Raw genomic sequence first — 21615 nt, forward strand, 5'->3', positions numbered from 1 at the left:
ACACCCCATGCGAGCCCCGGGAGTGGGGGAAGGGGCTCCCCGGATCCCACATCCACCGCTCCGCCACCGAAACGCCGGGCCCGCTCAGAGGTCCCGGCGCACCCCGCAGAGCCCAAGGCACAGGGCGAGCCCGTCCCGGCCACTCTGGGCCCAGCGCGCTCCCCCGCCCTGCCCCCACCCAGGCCCCGGCCGGGCGGTACCTTGGGGGGCCGGATCTTGCAGATGCCGGTTTTCTCGGCCAGGCCGCGGATGCGGCCGATGAAGCCGAGCGGGTCGCTGAACTCCTCCCAGCTGGGCTCGAACACGGGGCACTCGGGCGGGGGCACGAACTCGGCCGCATAGCGCGACCCACCGCCCCCCGACATGGCCGCTGGGGGAGGGCGCCGCCGACGGGGGGAGCGCACGGAGGGCCGCGGCGCGGCAGGGCAGGGCGGAGAGGAGCGGCCGGGGGCGGCGGGGGGGCCCTCAGGGGCGGCCGGCGGGGCTGGGCCGGCGGCCGAGGCGCATCCTCCGGCGGCGGCTGCCGGGCTGGACGGCCGCCGGCGGGGCGGGGCGGGGGCGCGGGGCGGCCGTGCGGGGCGGCGGGGGCGGCTCCTGCCGAGTGTTGCTGTCCCGTCCCCCGGGGCTGCCTCCCCCCGCGCCGAGCCCCTCTCGCTCGCGTTCCAGCTCGCCGGAAGTTACGCGCCTCGCTTTCAGCCCTCCCCCGGAAGCAGAGGGCGCTGTTGCCTTCCGATCCAAAAAGTAGTCCCTCCGCCACTCGTCCGCCGAGGCGGCTCCCAGCGCTGAGGGACCGGCCGCCTCCCGGGCCCGCCGCTGCCGGCGACACTCCTCCGACAAATCCGAGGGCGAAACGGCTCCGCCCGGGGCCCCTCAGGACACGCTACGGCGCGGCTGGGGGAGGAGGGGGCCGGGGGCTCGAGGAGGGCGGGGCCGCCTCCACTTCCGCCGCGGAGGAATGTGCGACGAAACTCGAGACATTCACTTCCGGTGCTGAAGGGCCGTTTCGCCCATTGTCTGAGCCGGACGTCAGGAGGAGGGCCGGGAGCCCCGCCCCCTCCGTCAGGCCACGCCCCTCCCGCAGGCCCCGCCCCCGCGGCGGCCGTTGGGCCCGGGGAGGGGGAGGGGCGGCCTGCCCTTCCCTCAGGCGCGGGGGGCCGCGAAGCCGGGGGCTGCCCGGGAAAGGCTGCCCGAGCCCTGGGGTCGTGTCTGCCGGCAGCTCAGCTGGTGCCCAGCGCCTTCCGCGGAGTCCTGTCTTTAATTTTTTAACTTCTGCAGAAAAGGAGCCGTCAGCACGGCGGCGCTGAGGGCGGGGCCGCCAGCCGGCCCAGGCCGGCACCCCCGGCGTCTGCTGGGTGCCTGAGGGAAGGGCTGCTGTTGTGACCCTGCGAGGCGGCTGTGCTGGCCGCTCCCGAGTTTAGCCTCCATTAACCAGTGCTAACGCCACTCAACGTACACTTCTGTGGGCAGCTCCACCGTCTCTGGCCCCGAGCGTCCCTCTTGCTGCTTCTCTGTTAAGGTCTCAGAAGTCCGGTCATAATTAATTACAAGGTCGTGTGAAGTACTCCACAATCAACCCCCAACTTCTGCATCGTGTATAGAGACTCTGCTGATCTCCTCCTCCCCATACGGAATGTTTTATTTCCACAGTCAAGTACTCGCAAGTTAGAACTCGCCTGGTACCTCTTTTACCTATCCATTACTACATAGTCTTCAAAAAAGAATTGCGTGTTTTGGGTTTTTTTAACCAGAACCCTGCCTTCAGTGTTCACCACACTCCACATCTCACTTATTCTTACTGTTTATTCCAGCCTTGGCCCTGGTGTACTATTTCAGTCTCAGAAAAAGTTAATTTCCTCCTCCCGTTACCATGAGGCTTACAAGATCCCCTTCAGACAGACTAATACATTTACCTGCATCGCTTCCCTGCCAGATTGAAGAGGTGTCGCCCACATTTTACATATGGGAAGCAAATGGCTCCAATGTGAATGGTTCATTTTGACAAAAGTTATAGGTAAGAGCAAACTGATCTTATAAGACATTGAGTGAGTTTACCAACAGTTACCGTGTTGCTGCAATGACTTCTTGTATTGTGCAGGAGGTTCCTGACATGGATGCCTGATACTTTTACGGTTGTAGAAGCATGTGGAGTGCAGATGTTTCCTTACCAGTATCTAGAAATTAGATTTCTACATACTCCTGACATTTTTTTTTCTTCTGTTAGCTGGTTGTGTCTCTCTCCTGATGAGCTGTACCACAATCTTTTGAGGAAATGTATGCGTATGCGTATTCTGTTCCCAACAGCAGAATCAACAATGTACCCAATTTCCAAGATAAGCAGTGATTTAGCCAGGAATACTAGAGAGGAAAAACTCCATGCCAGAAAGCACCTAATCCATGCAAAAGCTTTGTTTTGAGAACCAGCCTTCTGCTGATTTCCTTCTAGACTGTTCAAGGTTGTTGCAGTTTTGTCTTAGTAAGTTTGGGCTAGTGGAGGGCTCTGGAAGGGGCTGCTGGGAAGGGTGCAGGTTTTCCTAACAGAGTAAAAAGCTAAAAATCCCAAATAACCTGTGAGGGGGCTTTTTTTTTTCATTTTATCAGTTCTGCAAGATACCCTTTTTGCAACAGAATTTTATGCTTTTCTCCGTTACCCCCTTGGGTTTGGGGGCCGTTGGCCTCTGGAACACTGGGCCATGCTGGGACTCGTGTACCCCACGTCAATCTTTACTCTTCTTGGTCGTCTGGAAGTATTTATCACTTCCCTGAGGGAAGACTTCAGCCCCTTGTACAATGTATTCAACTGCTTTATGAGAAGCGGAGAGAGCAGCTAGTCTGGCCACGGGTAACAGCAGCCTTTCTTCCGGACTTTGCCCAGAAAATGATCCACCCTCCTCTCTCTTTATTGAGAAAATGGATTTGAAGAACCTCATAGTTTTGTAAGTAAGCCTGGATTTTTTTTTTGTAACACAGAAAGACAATTTCTTTAAAGAAAGTTAAGAAAAAAAGCTGGCTTATTAGTGTGCAGGTTTTTTCCAGCGCGCTTAAGCAACGAAATTAGGAAACAGCGTATTGCATAAATTGTGAGAATACTACTAAGCGCTGCTGGGTATGGGAAGATAAATGGGGGGATGAAGAGGCTAAAAAGCATCTAAGTGATCTAAAACAATACACGTGGATGTTCAGCCAGAAAGCGAACCAGTAACAACTTTGGCGTGCTTCGCGACCCCCGCGTTTCGTTCAAGGAAAAATGGAAGTTGGGTTTGGCTTTTTTTTTTGCCGTTGCTGATGAAACGAGTTCCCGCTGCAGGTTGCGTTTACCTTGCCCACAGCCCTAAGCCCTGCCGTCACCAAAGCCGGGTTACTAAGCCAGGCCCCCCCCCCCCCCCCCCTTCCCGCCACAAACACCCCCCGACCCCGCCGCTCGGTGCCCATCACCGCCCCGCCCACACCGCCGGCCGCGCACGCGCAGAGCCCTCCCACCCCGCCCCCTCTGCCGGCCACTCAGGGACTACAACTCCCAGACGAGCCTGCCGCGGAGCCCCTGGCGCCCGTGTCGTGAGCACTGATTGGTTGAGACGGTCGGCGCCGCATGCAAGGCTGCCTGTGATTGGAGGAGGCGGCAGGCGGCAGGTCGTTTCGCCGTTTAAGTTGTGGGTCGGTTACAGCGGTTATTTTGCCGTTGGGGGCCGCTCTCAATAGAGGGTCGTGAGGTGGCGGTGGCCGTGTGCGGGTGGTGCCGGCCCCCTCCCGCGCTGCCTCGGGAGCTTGTCCCTGCCTTGTTTGGCAGGGGGCCTGCCAGGGGCTCTTCCGCGCGGCGGTGGCTGTTCCCAGCGGGGCCTGCAACGCGCCCTAGCTCGTGTTTCCGCCGGGCACCCGCATCTCCGCCAGCCTCCCGGGGCCGCAGGCAGCCCGGCTGAGTCCTGGTTGGAAGCTTCTGTCCCTTACCCGCGGTAAGCCCGGCCCTTCCGCAGGGACGCCATGAGCGCAACGGACTGCTCTCCGGGGACCTCCCCTCGCTCCAGAAGGTAGTGTGGGGGCTGCCTCCGTAGTCACCCCGCGCCGAAGCTGCTCTGCGGGCTCTGGCCCCGCAGCTCTCTCCTTTCTGTCAGGTAGCCAGGCTTAACGTAAAGGCACCGTTTTGTCCGCTCTTGTACACACTGTGCTTCCTTACCCTTTTCCATTTCCACTGTTCTCTAGTTCAGTAATAAAGTATTCACCTTCTGCCTATGTTACCTGTTTTCTTCTGTTGCTGTTATTTATTTTTCCAAGTGTGTTGTTTAAGGCATTTCTGGGCACAGCTGGTGGGAAAGTTCCTACGTGAAATAATCATATTACTGTCTATTTAATACTTCCCTACAGTGCCAGGAATTAAGGAGCGTGGCACGTTTTCATGGATGTAGCACACGGGGGTTCTGATCTAAGCAGCTTTGGTGAGCTGGTCCATAAAGGTCACCGCTGCCTCAGTGTCACCTGCCAGATCACTTTATGATCAAAGTTCTAGCACTGGCTCCAGAATCAGATTCTGGACTGTGGTGTTTTTTAAGCAGATCTTTAGTAAAGAGGCTTCTTAGCTTTAATTCTGTTACACATGGCATCATTAAAAAAAAAGGCGTGTTTGTCAGATCAGCATAAATAACGAAAAGAACACTTCCCAAGGGAGTTTTGAACTTTATGTGCAGCTCTGTTTGCAAATTTGGTACTTGTTTGAGCAGATTAAATGTTTGAATGCAGTAAACATTGCTTAAAAGAAAAAACAGATATGTAATTACACACACATATTCTTGATTTGATTTATGTAATATTGACACGCTTTCCATCTAGTACCTCAACATAAGATTCAATAACTTGGAAGCTTCTATTTCACTATCAAGGGTGGACAAGCTATGTGGATAAAATCAAGTACACCAGAAAGGAAAGCATGTACATTCCTAGACCTACATCTTAAATTATGGTGGCTGGTGCATCAGCCAACCTGAATTATTGTCATTATTCAACAGTCTTTCTTTAGAAGGACTGTTGAATTATTCTTTTAGTCTTTCTTTAGACTGTGTTTTTCTCTCTGGATATCAGATAGTGATTCTGTCACAGATTATGTCTTCCTGTTTTATCTCACAGTGGCTGCTGCTTCTAATTGCACAACAATGGACTTTTTTGTCCCCTTTGTTCTCTCCTTCTTTTCCTTCCTCCTCTTCCTTTCATGTTCACCCTCCCCAAATAGCCTATGAGACTTTCCTTCCATAACATTTTTCTTTCTCCCTTTTCCATCAGTTGGCCCCATCTCCACAGTATAGCAAGCCTGCAAGCTGTTCTATATCAAAGCTTTTATTTCTCCTAAATGCTGTGATCTCCTGTTAATACCCAGAGCACAGACAAGCTAATCTGTGTTTGAAATTGAACCTGTGTTAAAATTGAAAATCTATTTTTAACTATTTTATGAAGTTATTTTATTGTCTGAAGCTTACATGTCATTAGAAACTGTTTCTGTCCAGGCTGGCAACCCCCCATGTCTCATCCAGATATGCTAGTTCTCAATCTCCGAATCAGGAGGACTTTACTCCTCTCCCTTCAATCAGTGAGCGCTTGGCCTTTCTCCGTCCCTCCCGGGAGCTGCTGGAATACTACCGTAAGAAGATTGCTGACTTTGATGAGGAACATGAGGATTTGGTAAAAAGGCTGGAGAGATATAAAGAAACGTATGATGAGCAGGTTAGGAAAAGAGTTTTTGAATGATGATGGACTATGTATCCTTACACAAACTTAGTATTTCTCTTTGGTTGAAAACTCAGCACAGATGGTCTTAGATTTACCAGTAATGTGGTAGAACTGAGCTAAGAAGAAATAAGTAGATTTCAGGGTTTGATTGTAAGATCTAGCTGTCTGTCCTCTGTCAAAGCAAAGGATATTCTTCTATTCTTAAGTTATTATAGTTTGGTTATATCTTCACAGTGGGTTGTTTGTTTCTGTTTTTTTTTAAATTAAAGCATGAGTTTAGATGTTCAGTTCCCACGTGGTCCAACTTCTTTCCCTTGTTTCTCATAGTGAAGAATGAATGCTCTTTTGTCCAAATTTAGCGGGCTTTGAGATACGGATATAATTTGTATTTACTGCAATGGAATTCATAAGCTTGGCAATAGGCTATTAGGCAGTACGCTACACAGCAAATAAATGCGAATTTAAAAGAAACTCCAAAACCTAAAAATCTTTGCCTTTTAAAAGAAAAAAATCTTATAGAATATGTATAAGATATTCAGTGCTCTGATATGCCTTACAGCATACATCTGTCTAGCAGTCATCTTTGTAATTGTGAATGACCCTTTGGGAATAGAACCATCACTTCTGAGGTGATTGAGGTGCCTCCTCAAGTACTGGCTATGCTTGAAGCAGCCTGAAATATGTGGAAATACGTGGCGTACAAGTTACTTTTGTTCAATGTACGGGAAAGAGGGGCAGGTTCCAAAATAGTGCCTTCTCTCCTATGGGAATGGTTTTCTGAAAGGTTTGTTAGTTTTCCACACCAGGTAGAAAATCATTAATGAAACTTGGTAACTAACCAGGTTTCTCACTACTAAACCATACGGGTATTTTAATGTTTATTCTTCCGTAATTTCTTTTAAGAGTAAGTGCTATTACAGAGGCTTTGCTATGTTTTTGTTGATGTCAGACTCCCCATACCTGTGCCACTCTGACCGCCAGTGCAGAAGTGCAACCATTGGAAACTGGAGACCCTAGCTTAGGCCTTATTTGACTGTTGTATAGTGACAATGATTCTCAGGGCTCTGAACTCCCTGTTGACACATTTTTTTAATAATTTTTCCAATGCTGCCCTCATCTGGTCAAATTTTGTAAGAGAATTAAAATAATTCACTTGAACTGGCAGTTGTTCTATACCAATTACAGGCTCAGGGCACAAACAGTTTGTAAGTGTTCCCCAATGCTGTGTATCATTTCAAGTACCTCATTTTCTCTACCTAGCACAAATTGCAGTGGGAGTTACGTCAGCGAGAGGAGGAAATTGCAGAGCTGCAAAAGGCTTTGAGTGATATGCAAGTCTACCTCTTCCAGGAGAGGGAACATGTCCTTCGTCTTTACTCAGAGAATGACCGGCTGAAAATCAGGTGTGCTCTCTTAGATGGTGGGCTGGGTCACTGGCAGTAGCAATTGCATGCATTATGTTGTAGTTCTCATCCAGATCTGGAGTCTTCAGAGAAGCAATTATGCCACACTTCCCAGGGAGTATTCCTATGAAATCATACCAGCCTTGGAAGTGGAATGCAATCTGTTGAGCTGCTAAATATGTTTCCACTTATTATTCTTCCTGTTCCGGTAGTAGAAGAAAGAGCAGAAGTTGAACATAGATTCAGATTTGAATTGTGAGTTGCCAGTTTGAATGTGGAGGTTCTGATTTAAGCAGACTGTGGCGGATTGACCTTGGCTGGATGCCAGGTGCCCACCAAGCCACTCTCTCACTCCCCTCCTCAGCTGGACAGGAGGAGAAAAAGTACAACGAAAGGCTTGTGGGTCAAGATAAGGACAGGGAGATCACTCACCAGTTACCATCATGGGCAAAACAGACTCGACTTGGGGAAGTTAATTTATTACCAATCAGAATAGGATAACGAGAAATAAAAGCCAAATCTTAAAACACCTTTCCCCCACCCCTCCCTTCTTCCCGGGCTCAACTTCACTCTGGAATTTTCTACCTCCTCCCCCCAAGCAGTGCAGGGGGACCGGGAGGGAATGGGGGTTGTGGTCAGTTCATCACATGTTGCTTCTGTCGCTCCTTCCTCCTCACTCTCTTCCCCTGCTCCAGCGTGGGGTCCCACCCACGGGAGAGAGCCCTCCACGATCTTCTCCAATGTGAGTCCTTCCCACAGGCTGCAGTTTTTCATGAACTGCTCCAGCATGTGTCCTTTCCACAGGGTGCAGTCCTTCAGGAACAGACTGCTCCAGCGTGGGTCCCCCATGGGGTTACAGGTCCTACCAGCAAACCTGCTCCAGCGTGGGCTCCTTCTCTCCACGGGGTCACAGGTCCTGCCAGGAGCCTGCTCCAGTGTGGGCTTCCCAGGGGGTCACAGCATCCTTCGGGCATCCCCCTGTTCTCGTATGGGGTCCTCCACGGGCTGCAGGTGGATATCTGCTCCACCGTTAACCTCCATGGGCTGCAGGGGGACAGCCTGCCTCACCATGGTCTTCACCACGGGCTGCAGGGGAATCTCTGCTCTGGCCCCTGGATCACCTCCTCCCCCTCCTTCTTCACTGACTTTGGTGTCCACGTAGTTGTTTCTCTCACATGTTCTCACTCCTCTCTCTTCCAGCTGCTGTTTGCAGCAGTTTTTTCCTCCCTTCTTAACTCTGTTATCCCAGAGGTGCTACCACCATCGTTGATGGGCTCAGCCTTGGCCAGCAGTGGGTCTGTCTTGGAGTTGGCTGGCATTGGCTCTGTCAGACATGGGGGAAGCTTCTGGCATCTCACAGAAGCCACCCCTGTAGCCCCTCTGCTACCAAAACCTTGCCACGCAAACCCAATACACAGACCTTGCACCTGCCTGGCAAAACTTCCTCCCTCAGCCCCAGCCCTAAAAACACTTAAGCTCAAATAGAAAATACAGACCAAAGCAAATAGTTTCCCCTCACTCTATGAGATCATGTTGACAGCCACTCCTTTTTAATGCCATTTAGTTGGTGAACTGGAATATAACCTGCTGTACCAGACTAGCTGCCAGTGGCAAAGGAGTTCCCAACCTGGCAGCTAGCTCCTTTGCTTTGTGGGTGATAATATCAAGTTTTCTGTTAAAGTTTTAAGAACTTAAGTCAAAACGTGTGTTGGTGTGCTTTGGCACTTCTCACGAGTGTGATGAAAACTCTGATACAGCCCTTAATGTAGTTTGCTTTAAAAACAATAGACATTTACAATCTGTTGAATGAAGTATTTGAAAGAACTTTAGGTAGTTCATAACTCTGGAATGCAAATTCTTTACCACCATGTGCTATTGCTATATCAGCCTATGTAGTATTGTCATAGTTGAAAAGAGGAATGCTCCCCAATGCCAGCAGAATTGGTGGTGGTGTTATTATATTGGCAACATCAGTAATGTCTTTGGGGAGTTTGTTTTTAAAGCAGCATTCTCAAGAACTGCAACAGTTTGGAAAACTTGTAAGCATTAACGAGTAAACTAGAAAGACAGTGTGTCACAATGTCTTGATGTACTTAAAAATAGCGATGTACTGACCACTTTCTTTGAATTCCAGGGAATTGGAGGATAGAAAAAAAATTCAACATCTCCTGGCTTTAGTGGGAACAGACAAAGGAGAAGTTACATATTTTCACAAGGAGCCTCCACATAAGGCAAGTTCTGTTTTTCTGTAGAACTCTGCTTTTGATTGTAACATGAAGATCTGTACCCCAGAGGCTGACCACAGACCAGATCTGTCCCACAGGTCAAAAGTTGCTAAATGAGTCCAAAGCAGGAGGGAACTGTAGCTCTGTAGCAACATCAGGTTTTAGTATAGCTGCTGACAGATAAGTAGGAACAAGCACACTGGAAGCAGGTCCTCTTAGCATCACTCCCCCTCCAAAACATACCTCCAGATCAGCCTCCTAAATGTCAGACAGGAGTCTGAAGCCATCTGGCAAATGGTTATGGAGAAGTTGGAGAGAACACTACAAAGAGAAAAAGAAAAAAAGGAAGTGCAGAAAATGACCAGGTGGGGTGTTTGAAGATCAGCTATCTCAGAGTGCCTATCTCTTAGGGCCTCAGTAAAGAATAAAGCAGTGTTGAGGTTGCTGCAGCAGTTTCCTGGGCAGGAGACTGCAGAAGAGCCATCCCCTCTAGGCAATATTGTACTGCATATTTCAGAAATTATTTCAAATTGATTAAATGGCAGTGCATATGAAGTGCAGTGTAGTTGAACCTACTTAAAGTCATGAATCATGAATGATTCGGACATACAGAGACTATGATGGAATATAGGATTTGTCTTGGAATAAGGTGCAGAAAAAGGCTAAAATATGCTGCATTGTTTGTGGTTGCTCTGCACTGCTCAAGCAGTTCAAAAATCTTGCAGAAGCTTTAAAAGTCCCTGATACAGGGTAGCTCTAAAATTAGGCCTATTATATAGCATTGACCTCAAGATAAGCATTGGGGTTATAACCAGCTCCCTCATGGCCTCCTGTTTTTAAGGGGGTTTCAGTTCAACAGTTGAGTTGTTTCAATAGTTTTATTGGTTAGCTTTTATCCCAGGCTTGTTCAATAACTTGAGTGAATGTGCTGATAAATCAAGCTTCGTGTTTCTCTGTCTTGCTAAGGCAAGAAGGAATATGAAAGCAGGAAATAACATAATCTTCATCTTCACCTTCCTCTTCTCCTCTCCTCTCTGTCCCCAAAATGCTCCTTTTCCTGCTGAGGGTGCTGATTTTCATCCTAATGAAGCCAGCAAAGGCATGATTACTTTCCAGTTATTTCGGTGAAAAAAAATAGAGGCAGAAATGGCAAAACTCAGCCATGATAGAGGAAACTTTTCAACACGGACATTACACTTGTGAATGTCTTCCTTGTCTTGTGGTAGAAGTAAGGTAATGCTATTCTTTTGGATATATCATTTTACTCTTTAAGATTTGTTCTTGACCATTGCAACTTTGGAAAAGTCAGATGTTCAGCGAAGATACCTAATCTTGTTTCTATAGGTTACTGTTCTGCAAAGGCCAGCTAACTCCAGGGAGTCACATGAACGAAATGATACTTCTAGAACAGGTACCACACCAAGCTGATTAACAGCAGCCCAGCTATTGATACTTGTTCCTCTGTGTGTTTGTGTCCGGTATACCAAAATAATTCCTTACTGTGAGTACTTTGGTATACCTCCATTAAGTTCCCTAAATGTATCCATGTGTACATACGTATACATGCAGTACTCTTGGCTTCCCTTCAAAATCTTTTAAAATAACCTGAGCTGGCTCTCATGTCCGTGATCTGCTCAGCTAAGGAAGAGGCTGGTAAGACTGTGGAATGGCTGTTCTGGAACTATGCAGGTACCAACTGGACAGGCACCCTTAGCCACAGCCATTCCAAGGTGTGAGGTTCTGCTTGCCTTTAGTGTAGACAGTAGTGTGGGTCTGGATGCCTACTTAATGATTTTCTCTTTTGAAATAACTGCCTCTTCTAAATTGACTGAAATTAGCTAACAAGCTCAAAACTCATTCGAGGCTTGATGCTTGTGCAGCTGTGTCATCTGCCTATTCATCAGTTATTTAAGAAAATGTGTTAAGTTTGCTTTCTATATATGCCAAGAAAATTAGTAGGTTGCCTAAATATTTTGGTGTGATAGTGTGGGATAAAGGTATGTGATCACCATGAGTTCTGAAAATCTTTTCTTCCAGCTAGCCTTCCTAGAAGTCCTTGTGGCTGTAGCAAGGACTATCCACTTCCACGGTGATAGGAAATGGCAGCCGTGGCTAGCTTGCCATCAGGAATTCTGATTATACAGCAACCTTTGTTCAGCTCAGTATGGGCCATACGGCATGGCCTGAGACTAGGCGTTCGTTGTACTTGAACTGCTCTTGAATCATATGCAGTTCAGGAGGCAGCAGGTTGGCCACAGCAGTTAAACCACCTGGCAAGCTTTTTCCTGTTCTTGTAGGCCTGCCAGAACATACAATATTTTGTGCTTGGAAAGGTACTGCAGGTAGATTGGAAAACCCTTTTGTACTTCTGTTAAATTTCTGCAATAGGCACCAAGAGGAGCACTTCAAAACTAGCAGCAAAAGGAGAGAAACCAGAAAGTCCTGAGAGATATCAGAGAGATAACCAAACACTTCTACTTCAGGTAAAAACATTTCCTAAACAATGGACATAATTCCTGGCTGTCCAGGAAATTATGATAGACAAATATGCTGTCTGCTTAGATAAGATGTAGACATACCAATTTTATCAGTCCCCACATCTTACTATGGATTCCCACTTTCTATCAGTTTACTTAGCTGTTTCTTTGCGATTAATGTAGGCTTAGATTTAAGAACTTGGGTCTGATTCTGGAAGCTTTACATAAGCAGATGTTCCACTAATGTCAGCTGGAATGTGTTGCCCTTAAATATAGAATGTGTAATTGATGTTATCTCCCATAATTTGATTGTGGCTATGAATTTACATTAAACGCACAGAAGATCTGCAGGGTTGGGTATTTTGTGGAAGTCTGACAAAAGCAATGTGTCTGAGACAGAATTAGGCAGCCCTGATAAGACGCACTAGTACAATGAAATGTTCCCTTTGCTAGACTTCAGTGAAAGATAGGGTGTAGATAGCATGACAGAATGAAAGATAAAATATACAGAATCATGAACTGGGGAAGATACCAGAAGCTGTATGTAAAGCATGAGGAAGGATGAGTCAAGAAAAGCAAATTAAAGAGCAAACTTGTACAGCAGATAGATTTGTTTGTTTGTTTTGTTTTTTGTTCAAGGGCAGTGGTGACTGGCCTAATGGCCAGTTATCTAACAACATTTATTCTGGAGCAAAAGCATCATACAAAATTGTCATAAAAATAAGCAATCTAAATACACGCCAAGTTTTTTCAGATAGTTTCTCACACATAGGCCAGATGCACATTTTTCAATTACTTGTTCCAATTTGCCTCCCTGACTATGTGCCCTAGATCAAGATTCTTTGCATCCCTCTCCTTCACTCATTATCTTGTTTACATTTAGTAATTAATTCTGGTTGAGTAATTTCTTTTGTTCAAGATATTGGACTTGCTGCCTTCCTAGGATTTAAGTATTTTTATATCACCATTTCATTGGAAGATGGTAGCACAGGGACAGAAGTGTGTCTGCATATTCCACAGGATTTGTCACATCCTGTGTGAAATTTGAATCTTTCCAATATCTTCAATCTATTGTTGATGCTTATAATATGCCCGTCTTGCCTATAGCATGATTTTTTTCTTAAAATGTTTTAGTTCTTTGAAATACTTAGCATTAAAACAAAAATAAAAATTTGAGAAATGAGAACTCTCAAAGGTATTATCGGGTAGAGTCTTTGATCTGAATCTTGGAATTTAAAAGAGACTTGCAAGGACAGGAGCAGAGCTGCTGTGAGGTCTTATTCAGTAATGTCTTTGTTTGCTTATTTAGGTGGAGGCCCTGCAAGCTCAGATAGAAGAACAGACACGATTAGCCAAGGAGCAGGTTGAGGCACTGCTAGAGGACAGGCGGATTCACATGGAGGAAGCCAAGGTCCAGCATCAGAGGGACCAGGACAAGATCAAAACTATAACAGATAAGTGAGTGTGAGAGAATGACTATGATGTACTCATGAGATGAGAAGAGAGGGGAACAATAGAAATATTTTGGCTTTCAGTATGTTGCTTCCTGCAGCAGGCAGAAAAGCAAATTATGCAGCCATCTGTTTGGTAGCGTGTGTGGAAGAAGATGAATAGAGTAATCTGCATATTAAAAATCCTATTTCACATTGGAAGAATATCACTTCTTTCATTAGATGAGAAGAGCTAAACTCGTTAGGAAAGCACCTACTTCTTCTTCCATGCTTTTTCCAACTTGCAATGATGACTGAGGAAATTAAGGTAGGAACTAGGAAAGAAGTTAATTAACTCCACTGGTATCCCTTTTTACAGACTCCATAAGACCCAAAATCTCTTATATGAGAGTACACGTGACTTTCTCCAGCTCAAGTTTGATGCCCGAGCCAGTGAGAAAGCATGGATGGCAGAGAAGGACAGTCTGTTGAGGAAACTTGACAAAGATCTGGATCAGCTTATTATCAGCAGGGAGCCAGGAAGAGAGAAGAAGCAGAGAGATACCAAGAAGATGCTTCGAGCAGATGATGGAGCTTGGAAACTCCACAGCAGAGAAATAAAGGTAATTTTTTTGTTCTAGGTAGAGGCTCTTTAACAGTTTTTTACTAGAAAATTGCAAGCATCTGGGTTTTGCCAAGATAGGCAGTAGCTAGCAGCTGTTTCAAAGCTGTACTGGCTTGCCATAACTTATGTTGTTGGCACTAATGTAAGAAAAAACCCTCTCCTGCCTCGAAATCAGCATTGCTTGCAAATTTCAGATAAAATGTATAGTTAGGATTTATGGTAGCACTTCACTGTCAGTTTCTTTTATGCCCAGAACAAATCCCTACTTCTGCAAGCCACGTGACATGTAGGCCAACAGTTCTTGACCTGCTTGTTGCACATGCCTTTCTTTTAGTGTAAATGCTCTCACTAATGGACTTAGAATGCAGTGTCTGTATCTTCCTTGCTGCTGTCAGGGGAGAATAAGTCCTTTCATTGATGTCCCCCAGCTCTTCTACAGTAGTCAGGATTTTTCTTCCACTTCTAGTATACTTCCAGTGAGAAGTTGGGAGATCTGAAGTGGGTAAACAGGCAAGAAGGAATTGGAAAGTAAACAGGCAATAGGGAATTGTTTTCATCTATCACTGAATGCAGATGCTTCTCAAAGGCAGTGCTGGACAAGCAGCTGTGAAAAGGGGAATTACAGCATTAGCTGAATATTATTTTTAAGGGGAAGAGGAGAGAGTTCTTTAACTGTTCATGAGCAGTCATGCAGAACTGATGACCTAATTAAAAGGTTTTGGTAATGGAAGTGGTGTTAGAATATTGTCCTTACCTAGTTATTTCATTAGCTGTAGCTCCAGTTGTTAATTTTTATTTGCCTGTCATATTGTCAATCTATCACACTTGCTTTTCCAGAACAGGGGAAATTTTGTGAGCACTGGCTTTTGAGTTGATTCTTTTCTGTTCCTCCTATGTCCTAGTCACTGCAAGAACAGCTATTGCAGGAACAGCACCTATCAAACATGTATAGAGAGCAGTGTGTCACCCTGGAAGGTGAGCTGGCTAGAATTCGTGAGGAGGGAGATGTTGGCAGAGAACTCTTTAAGGTAATTAGTGTGTAATCATCTGCTAGCTATGTGATGATCTTGCAGCATTTATTTTGTATACCCTATTGAATTTTCATCTCCATAGGAACGCTCAGAAAAGATGGGGAAGCGCCTGAAGCTGATGACTCAGCGATATGAGGCCTTGGAAAAACGTCGTAATATGGAAGTGGAAGGCTTCAAGAATGACATTAAACAGCTTCGGCAGAAGCTGAAAGAGGTAGAGAAGCAGCTCTTTAAGGTAAGAGCTAAGCATTTCTGAGGCAGACTATTATGGGTTTACCCTATAAAGGTGTATTCTCAGTATTTAAATGCAGTATTTCCCTAGAGTTAAGGAAATAATTTCTTGCCTAAGTACTCCTTTAGATATTAATATTTGTCAAAACTTGCCCTCTTACATATTTTATGAAGCAAAAAATATTTGTCTTTGTTAATCAGTAAGGCATCAAGCTTGCCAGGAACTGTCCTGATTTATGCATTAGCTGTGTATTTTTGTTGCAACTCTGAAAGTTCTTATCTGATACCTGTAGCTCACTTAGCTGTCTCAAAATTGCAAGGCAGTAAAGTAGTTTGTTTCAGAAGTATATCCTGCAAAATGAAGATTGGTTTTCTTTCTGGGGGCCATAGTGTTTGGTTTTGTTCCAGGAAGAGGTAGATCATTCACTTGAGTATTGTGAATATTCTATTTATTCCTTTGTTAATATCTCATTTGTAACTCTGAAAAAATCACTGCAGAAACAATGGCTGGAAGTTGAAGCTGCGTACTCTGTAGTAGCTTCCAGATGCATAGATGAACATCATAACAGCTTAGAAGGGAAGCCACAGTTTTGATGTTGCTTGGAGTTTAGGATGAAATTTTTGTCTAAGATATGCTTGAGAGGATGATCTAGGCATAGCTTTTGTCCAGCCGACTCTCTTTCAGGAATCTGGCAGTGCTACCGATTCACTTGTTTTCTGTACTTTTGGCGCACAGTTCAGTTTACTTAGACTAATGCATTTGTCTTCACTAAAGGCTTCGATTTTTTTTTTAATTTCTTGTTGGGCTGTGGGTTTTTAAACTTTATTCTTTAAGGACTAAACAGCACATGTGAATGAGGGAAAAATTGCCTATGGTACCTTTACTACAGACCTGTATGTTTGTAACTGTGGGTGTGCTCTTAATTGTATTCTTAATGTCTTTACACTTTTAACCACAAGAGGGCAGAGGAACAAAATACTTGATAGACGTCTCCAGCGTGATCTTTAAATCCTTCTCATTACTTGAGGTCAAAATGACTGCAGATGACTAAATTTCCTGATTTGCATACTAAAATCTTTGACCAAGAACTACATGATGACAATGAGACACCCTAAAGGGTTGAGAGAAAAGAGGGCTGTGCTGCTCTGCCGTTGAAAGTGGGCTGGCATGCTATCCACTTCCACGGTGACAGGAAATGGCAGCCGTGGCTAGCTTGCCATCAGGAATTCTGATTATCCAGCAGCCTTTGTTCAGCTCAGTATGGGCCATACAACATGGCCTGAGACTAGGCGTTTGTTGTACTTGAACTGCTCTTGAATCGTATGCAGCTCAGGAGGCAGGAGGTTGGCCACAGCAGTTAAACCACCTCTAGTTCTAGTAACAAAAGATGATAAAATGTCATCATATCAGGTGAGGTACTTAGAACTAGATAAAAGTTAGTTGATAAATATTTTAACTTGCTTCTTTTTGTGGGTGTCTAAATAATACAGGAATTAAAAAGGAGTCAATAGGTTATGAGTAAACTTGATTATATTCTATCCAGATTTCTCCTTTGCCAGTAATATAACACCATAATATATAAAAGCTTTGTTCTTTAGTTTTTGTTCTGGAGCACCTTTCTATTGGTGATATGCATTAGCCTAGTGATATTAGCTTAAGCATCCTCTTTGCCAGCTACAAAGGGTCTCCTTTCGAGTTCTCTCCCTCATATCCTCATCATCGTACTCTCTACATCCTATTCTGTACAGCTTTGTTTTTCTTAATCTGTTTTTCTTTTCCTTTTTAGGTGGCTCTGAATATTGGACCAGACCAGGATCTTGCAATTCTACATGAGGTCCGCCAAGGAAACAGACTAACCCGTAAAATTCAAGGAGAACTAAAAAACTTAAAAGCAAAAATCTATGGCTTAGAGAATGAACTACGGGTCTGCTGAAGCTGAGGTATTAGCTGGCATCGTAGTTCTAGAAATGGGACATTGCTAGGCTGGAATAGTCATACGTGAGAGCAGCTCCTGCCTGTCTGTTTCCTCGCATCCAGTGACAGAAGGCTTGAGGAAATCTGCAGTCAATGTCATAACATTGTATATGAGCCATTCCTAATGTGCCGGATTATATTGCTGTTTCAGCTGAGAGATGGCATCTGATAAGACTGACATAGAAAGTACATGATGACTGATAAATCAGGAATATGCTTATGACTTCATCTTACCTTCATATCTGTGGTAGGGGTCAGTGTATACTGGCTTTCACCCTTATTTGGAGCATATTATAAACCATATATATGGCTATAATGAAATTAATAATCATGGAGGGATCTGGTTCAAGATCTGAATTGTGTGACTGACCTTTTCCTATGTGAGCAGCAGCTTTAAAATGGTTCAAATGATTACTGTTTTGGTGCTTAGGCACTTCAGGATGTAAGTGGAAATTTTCTTTGAAAAAGACCATGTATAGAAAGTACGTACTAAAGTGTATTACATCTGACTCTCCCCTTGACAGTATAACTATTTTTAAATGGCTTCCCTTTGCTTGGTTCTAACCTAATTGGGACAAACCTGACTGATTTAATATGGTGGAAAAAGATAACGTGTTATAGAACTCATCTGAAGAACCAGCAACATCTACACTTGTTTGGAATGTTTGAGGGGGGAGGGAAATACTACACTATCGAGTGTCATCTTCTCGTCCCCTTCCTCCCAGTTTAACTTAACACACAGAGGAAGCCCATAATAAAAGGCATCTAGTATCTTCCTTAACCACCATATTATCTGTCTTTGTAGCTTTAAACAATATCATGTTTACGTACCAACAAATCATGGTCAACTTTTGCTACAGCAGTTGTTGCTACTGAACTGTAACTGAAACTGGGGTGGAAGAGCAGGTGCCTAGTTGCTACATGATAAATATAAGTCTAGCTATATGATGACTATCTTCATACCAGACATCAGGACATCACAATCCTAGAAAACAGATTAAATCATGAAAAGGGTTACAACATGGCTTCAGCCCAGTTTATAATTATGGGTATTCATGCTTTTACCGTAGCATCAGCAAATCTTGTAGACTGAGAGCAGATCTGTGTTGGAAAAGGGATTTCAGTGCCTCTGTTTCCTACTGTACCTTTCCTACCTTGTTAAATGTGACACAAGCAGAGTAATATCTTTCTGAAGTATACACCTATAGGCTACCAGCACTTCCTTTCCTGTTGGAAAGAACTTAGTGTGTGAAAGCAGGCAGTTTCTTTTGGACATGGTAATGGCCATGGAGATCCTTATGCAGTGTTTGGGAGAGGTAGATATGCAAAAGCTGGTTTTGTGCTGTCAAGATTTGGAGAAAGAATTGTTTTTATAGCACCAGATAAAGCAATGCAGGAGGGGAAAATCCCTTAAGAAGTCAAGGCCTGCTTCAGTTGTGTATCCTTTTTGTGCAAGCTTGCTGTGCCTTGTGGTCCTGTACTGTGGCTTTTATCTTGTATGTGTTCTTGAGGTCAAATTCATCACAAAGAGACTTTAGTGTGGGTGGCTGACAGTCTGTACCTAGATGCTCAATTACTACAACAACTTACAAGAGGCTGTGTTAAAGTATGTTGCACTGATTAGTTCAGCTGAAAATTCTGAACTGTTCAGAAAATGATTCATGAACAACTTGGGTGCCGATGCTATGGGGACAGTTGAGGAAGGTTATTAAATAATGCTATCCATCATTTAGTCTCACTCTTTTTAGTTGACTTGTACTTTCTCAGATAAGTCTAGCTAATTAAATTGAGTTTGTATGTGAAATAACATGCTACTGGTTTGAAGATAAGATATCAAAGTTATCACAGGGCCTGGAAGGCTGCTTCTGAAAATTGCTGCATAATGAAGTATTAGCCACTTATTCAGTAGGATCCATCTACTTAAAATTCAGCTGATGGGAAGCTAGCAAAAAGGTCTCTTGAACCTATAGAAATAAATGGGTTTCTGCTTATTTTCAACTCTTCCAAGCTAAAGAATTGCCTATGAAATAACATCTTCCTCACTTGAAAGCCCTGAAGTGTGTCTGGATTAAGACTGTAGGCTTTGACATTCAGGTTTGTAAGATTGGGAGGAAGTATCGGGGGAAGAAGGATGTAAATGTTTAATTTCCTGTCTTCCTTACCAGTATTCCTTATTACTTGAAAGACTGAACAGAATAAAACTACAGCATTCCTAATATATCTGCTGGTGTGTCAAAATCAAAGTGCAGCTTGAAGTTTATTCTTAATTTGTCTCTAGGCTATGAACCCTTCCTATTCGAGGGGGTGGGCGGTGGGGAAATTACAGTAGTGCTGATGTGTAAATCCATTTTATTTGCAAGCTTGAATATTTGTCCAAGGGCAGGAAGTGCAAAGCATTGTACATGTTCTTTCTGTGTGACATCATGTGATCATGTGAGATGTTGCTTTATGTTGCCAAAACAAATGTGGACCTTCAAACCAAGAACTGCTTTAAAAAACCAAGTGCTTTCTACCACTGACAACTACCCTTTAAGATGTCCGTAAAGAATTATTGGCCTTTCCAAAAGGGTTTCCTGGGAAAGGTTCCAAGACCTATATTAGTCAATTTTCTTCCACGATTTTTAGGTAGAAAACAAAAAAATGGCATTTTCTCCAAAGACTGATTAGCTTTTTTTTGCTAATTTAAGTTAGTAACGTGTGACTTGTATCATTTCAACACAACTAAATGCCAGGTTATGTATGTAGGAACACAGAATTTGAAAGATCTCAAAAATGGCTGATTCTAGGAGTAAGGAGACCATCCTACAGAGGATTAAAGGTTAGAACTGAACAACTGTTCTTATTGTGAGCCAAGATACTAACATGTTTCTTGCATAAATAGGAGAAAAATGAGCAGTAGGGAAAAACTTTATTGTTGTGTAGCCTTATTTAGGTAAGGAAGGAGTGCATACATTTCAGAAAGGATGTTGAAATATTGGGTAAGGCACAGAACCACAGATGATTCAGCAGAAGAGAAAAGGTTGTGCAAGAGCTCATACTGTATTACATTAAGAAGACTGATTAATACACATGTATCTTGAAGATAAAAAGCTACCAAAGGTGCCTCTATCCCAGCAGAGAAAGGCTGAGCAAGAACCAGTAGCCTGAACCTGAAGTTAATAAAAAAAAAAAGCACACATTTTTAACAGGAAGATTGTGCTTTTTCCCTCATTATAACAAACTATTTGTGGAGGTAACAAATTCTCCATCTCTGTCTTCAAATCAAAAAATGATTGCACCTCTGGAGAAGGTAGCTTGTTTTAATAAGTCACTGGGTTTGACACATTAGAACTTAATGAAATATAATGATGTGACCTAACAGGAAATCATTTAATGGTTCCTTCTGGCTTTAAACCTATGTTTTATTTATATGCAATATTTGTAGGAGTTTTTCAGCACTCGTGCAGTTGCCTTAATTATAGGAATGTATGCTATGTCAGCTTGCTCTACACAGCAAGGTTACACAAGGTAAGAAAACCAAAACAAAATTTAAAAAAATCACTTATGTTCTTCCGATACCACAACTTGCAGTAATTCCCAAATTAATTGGCTCTGTGACTGCACTTAGAAAGGCAGAGTAACTGTAGCCACAGTTCTGATAGCTGTCAGAATAAATCTAAATAATAGTATAGTATATACTTCTATGCAATGGCTGTACTTAAATTGCTTATGTAAGTAGTAGTGTCAATTCAGAAACACGCACATTTTACCAGTATGGATGGACTCTGTGGGCAGCCTAATACTCTGGAATTGTAATGCCTCTGTATGTAGGCCAGGAAGTAATTCTTTGATAATCAGATACTTTTTTGAGACTAGCTGGGAGCAGCATCCCTGTGTACTTTGTTCTGGTAGATCTGTTCATATTCGTGAAAAGCTATGTCATTCAGACTTTTAATTACAGCTCACAAACACATTTAATTCTGCTACACTAGAATGTATTTGTGCCTGGTCAGCCAAAATCCTAATAAAGATGTCTCATTTGTCCCCATTCAATGTGGCATTACAGGTAACTTGTATATAAGGACATTTTAAGATTTTTCTTTCTAATTTTTCTGCAGTATTTTGCTTTTATATTCCCAAGTTGCTTTTAATTGTAAGAAATATCCCCTTTACTCCCTAAACACTTATTCTCAAATTTGCAAGTCTACTGTAGAAGTATACGCACTTCTTAGCATGTGGACTGGGATTATGTACCAAAACATACTTGGATACAGCGTAGAAGGTGTGAGAGGTGAAAGCTGCGATGATTCCTTTTGGCTGCTGTATTCATAGGGCTTAGGCACAAAGAACAAAGTTTGTTTCGATTCTTATGTTGCATCAAAAGTTTAGGACTTCCTTTCTGAAACAGGCCATCAGAGGTAACTGGAATTTAATCCACTAGCAGGAAACATTTCTGCTATGACTGAAGTATTTGAGAAGAGTGGGGTGTCCTTCTGATATTTCCCATTTAGCACCAAATGAACTGTTTGG

The 21615-nt window shown here is 44.0% G+C and overlaps 2 protein-coding genes across 5 annotated transcripts in view; one reads left to right on the top strand and one right to left on the bottom strand.

The window, feature by feature from the left end:
- KDM5A (lysine demethylase 5A) overlaps window positions 1-942 on the bottom strand; it is a 53384-nt gene extending 52442 nt beyond the window's left edge. Inside the window, exon 1 of one of the 3 annotated variants that reach the window (XM_075504198.1) lies at window positions 201-938. In XM_075504198.1, coding sequence (XP_075360313.1) covers window positions 201-365 — 165 coding nt within the window. In that variant the 5' untranslated portion in view covers window positions 366-938. Of the gene's footprint in view, window positions 1-200 lie in introns of all 3 variants that reach the window. The other 2 variants (XM_075504191.1, XM_075504206.1) reach the window with 2 other exon arrangements.
- A 1731-nt stretch (window positions 943-2673) lies between these two features.
- On the top strand, window positions 2674-19722 carry CCDC77 (coiled-coil domain containing 77). Of its 2 annotated transcripts, none has more exons than XM_075504224.1 (11): window positions 2674-2933; window positions 5487-5703; window positions 6970-7112; window positions 9247-9343; window positions 10682-10748; window positions 11726-11820; window positions 13124-13272; window positions 13624-13867; window positions 14772-14897; window positions 14983-15135; window positions 16919-19722. In XM_075504224.1, the coding sequence occupies exons 1-11, from the start codon at window positions 2908-2910 to the stop codon at window positions 17063-17065; spliced, it is 1464 nt and encodes a 487-aa protein (XP_075360339.1). In that variant the 5' UTR covers window positions 2674-2907; the 3' UTR covers window positions 17066-19722. The 2 variants fall into 2 exon arrangements, with proteins under 2 accessions (XP_075360339.1, XP_075360331.1); XM_075504216.1 differs by lacking the exon at window positions 2674-2933 and adding an exon at window positions 3612-4022.
- The last annotated feature ends 1893 nt before the right edge of the window (window positions 19723-21615 follow it).

This window comes from Mycteria americana, chromosome 1, assembly GCF_035582795.1.
Source record: "Mycteria americana isolate JAX WOST 10 ecotype Jacksonville Zoo and Gardens chromosome 1, USCA_MyAme_1.0, whole genome shotgun sequence".
NCBI lineage: Eukaryota > Metazoa > Chordata > Aves > Ciconiiformes > Ciconiidae > Mycteria > Mycteria americana.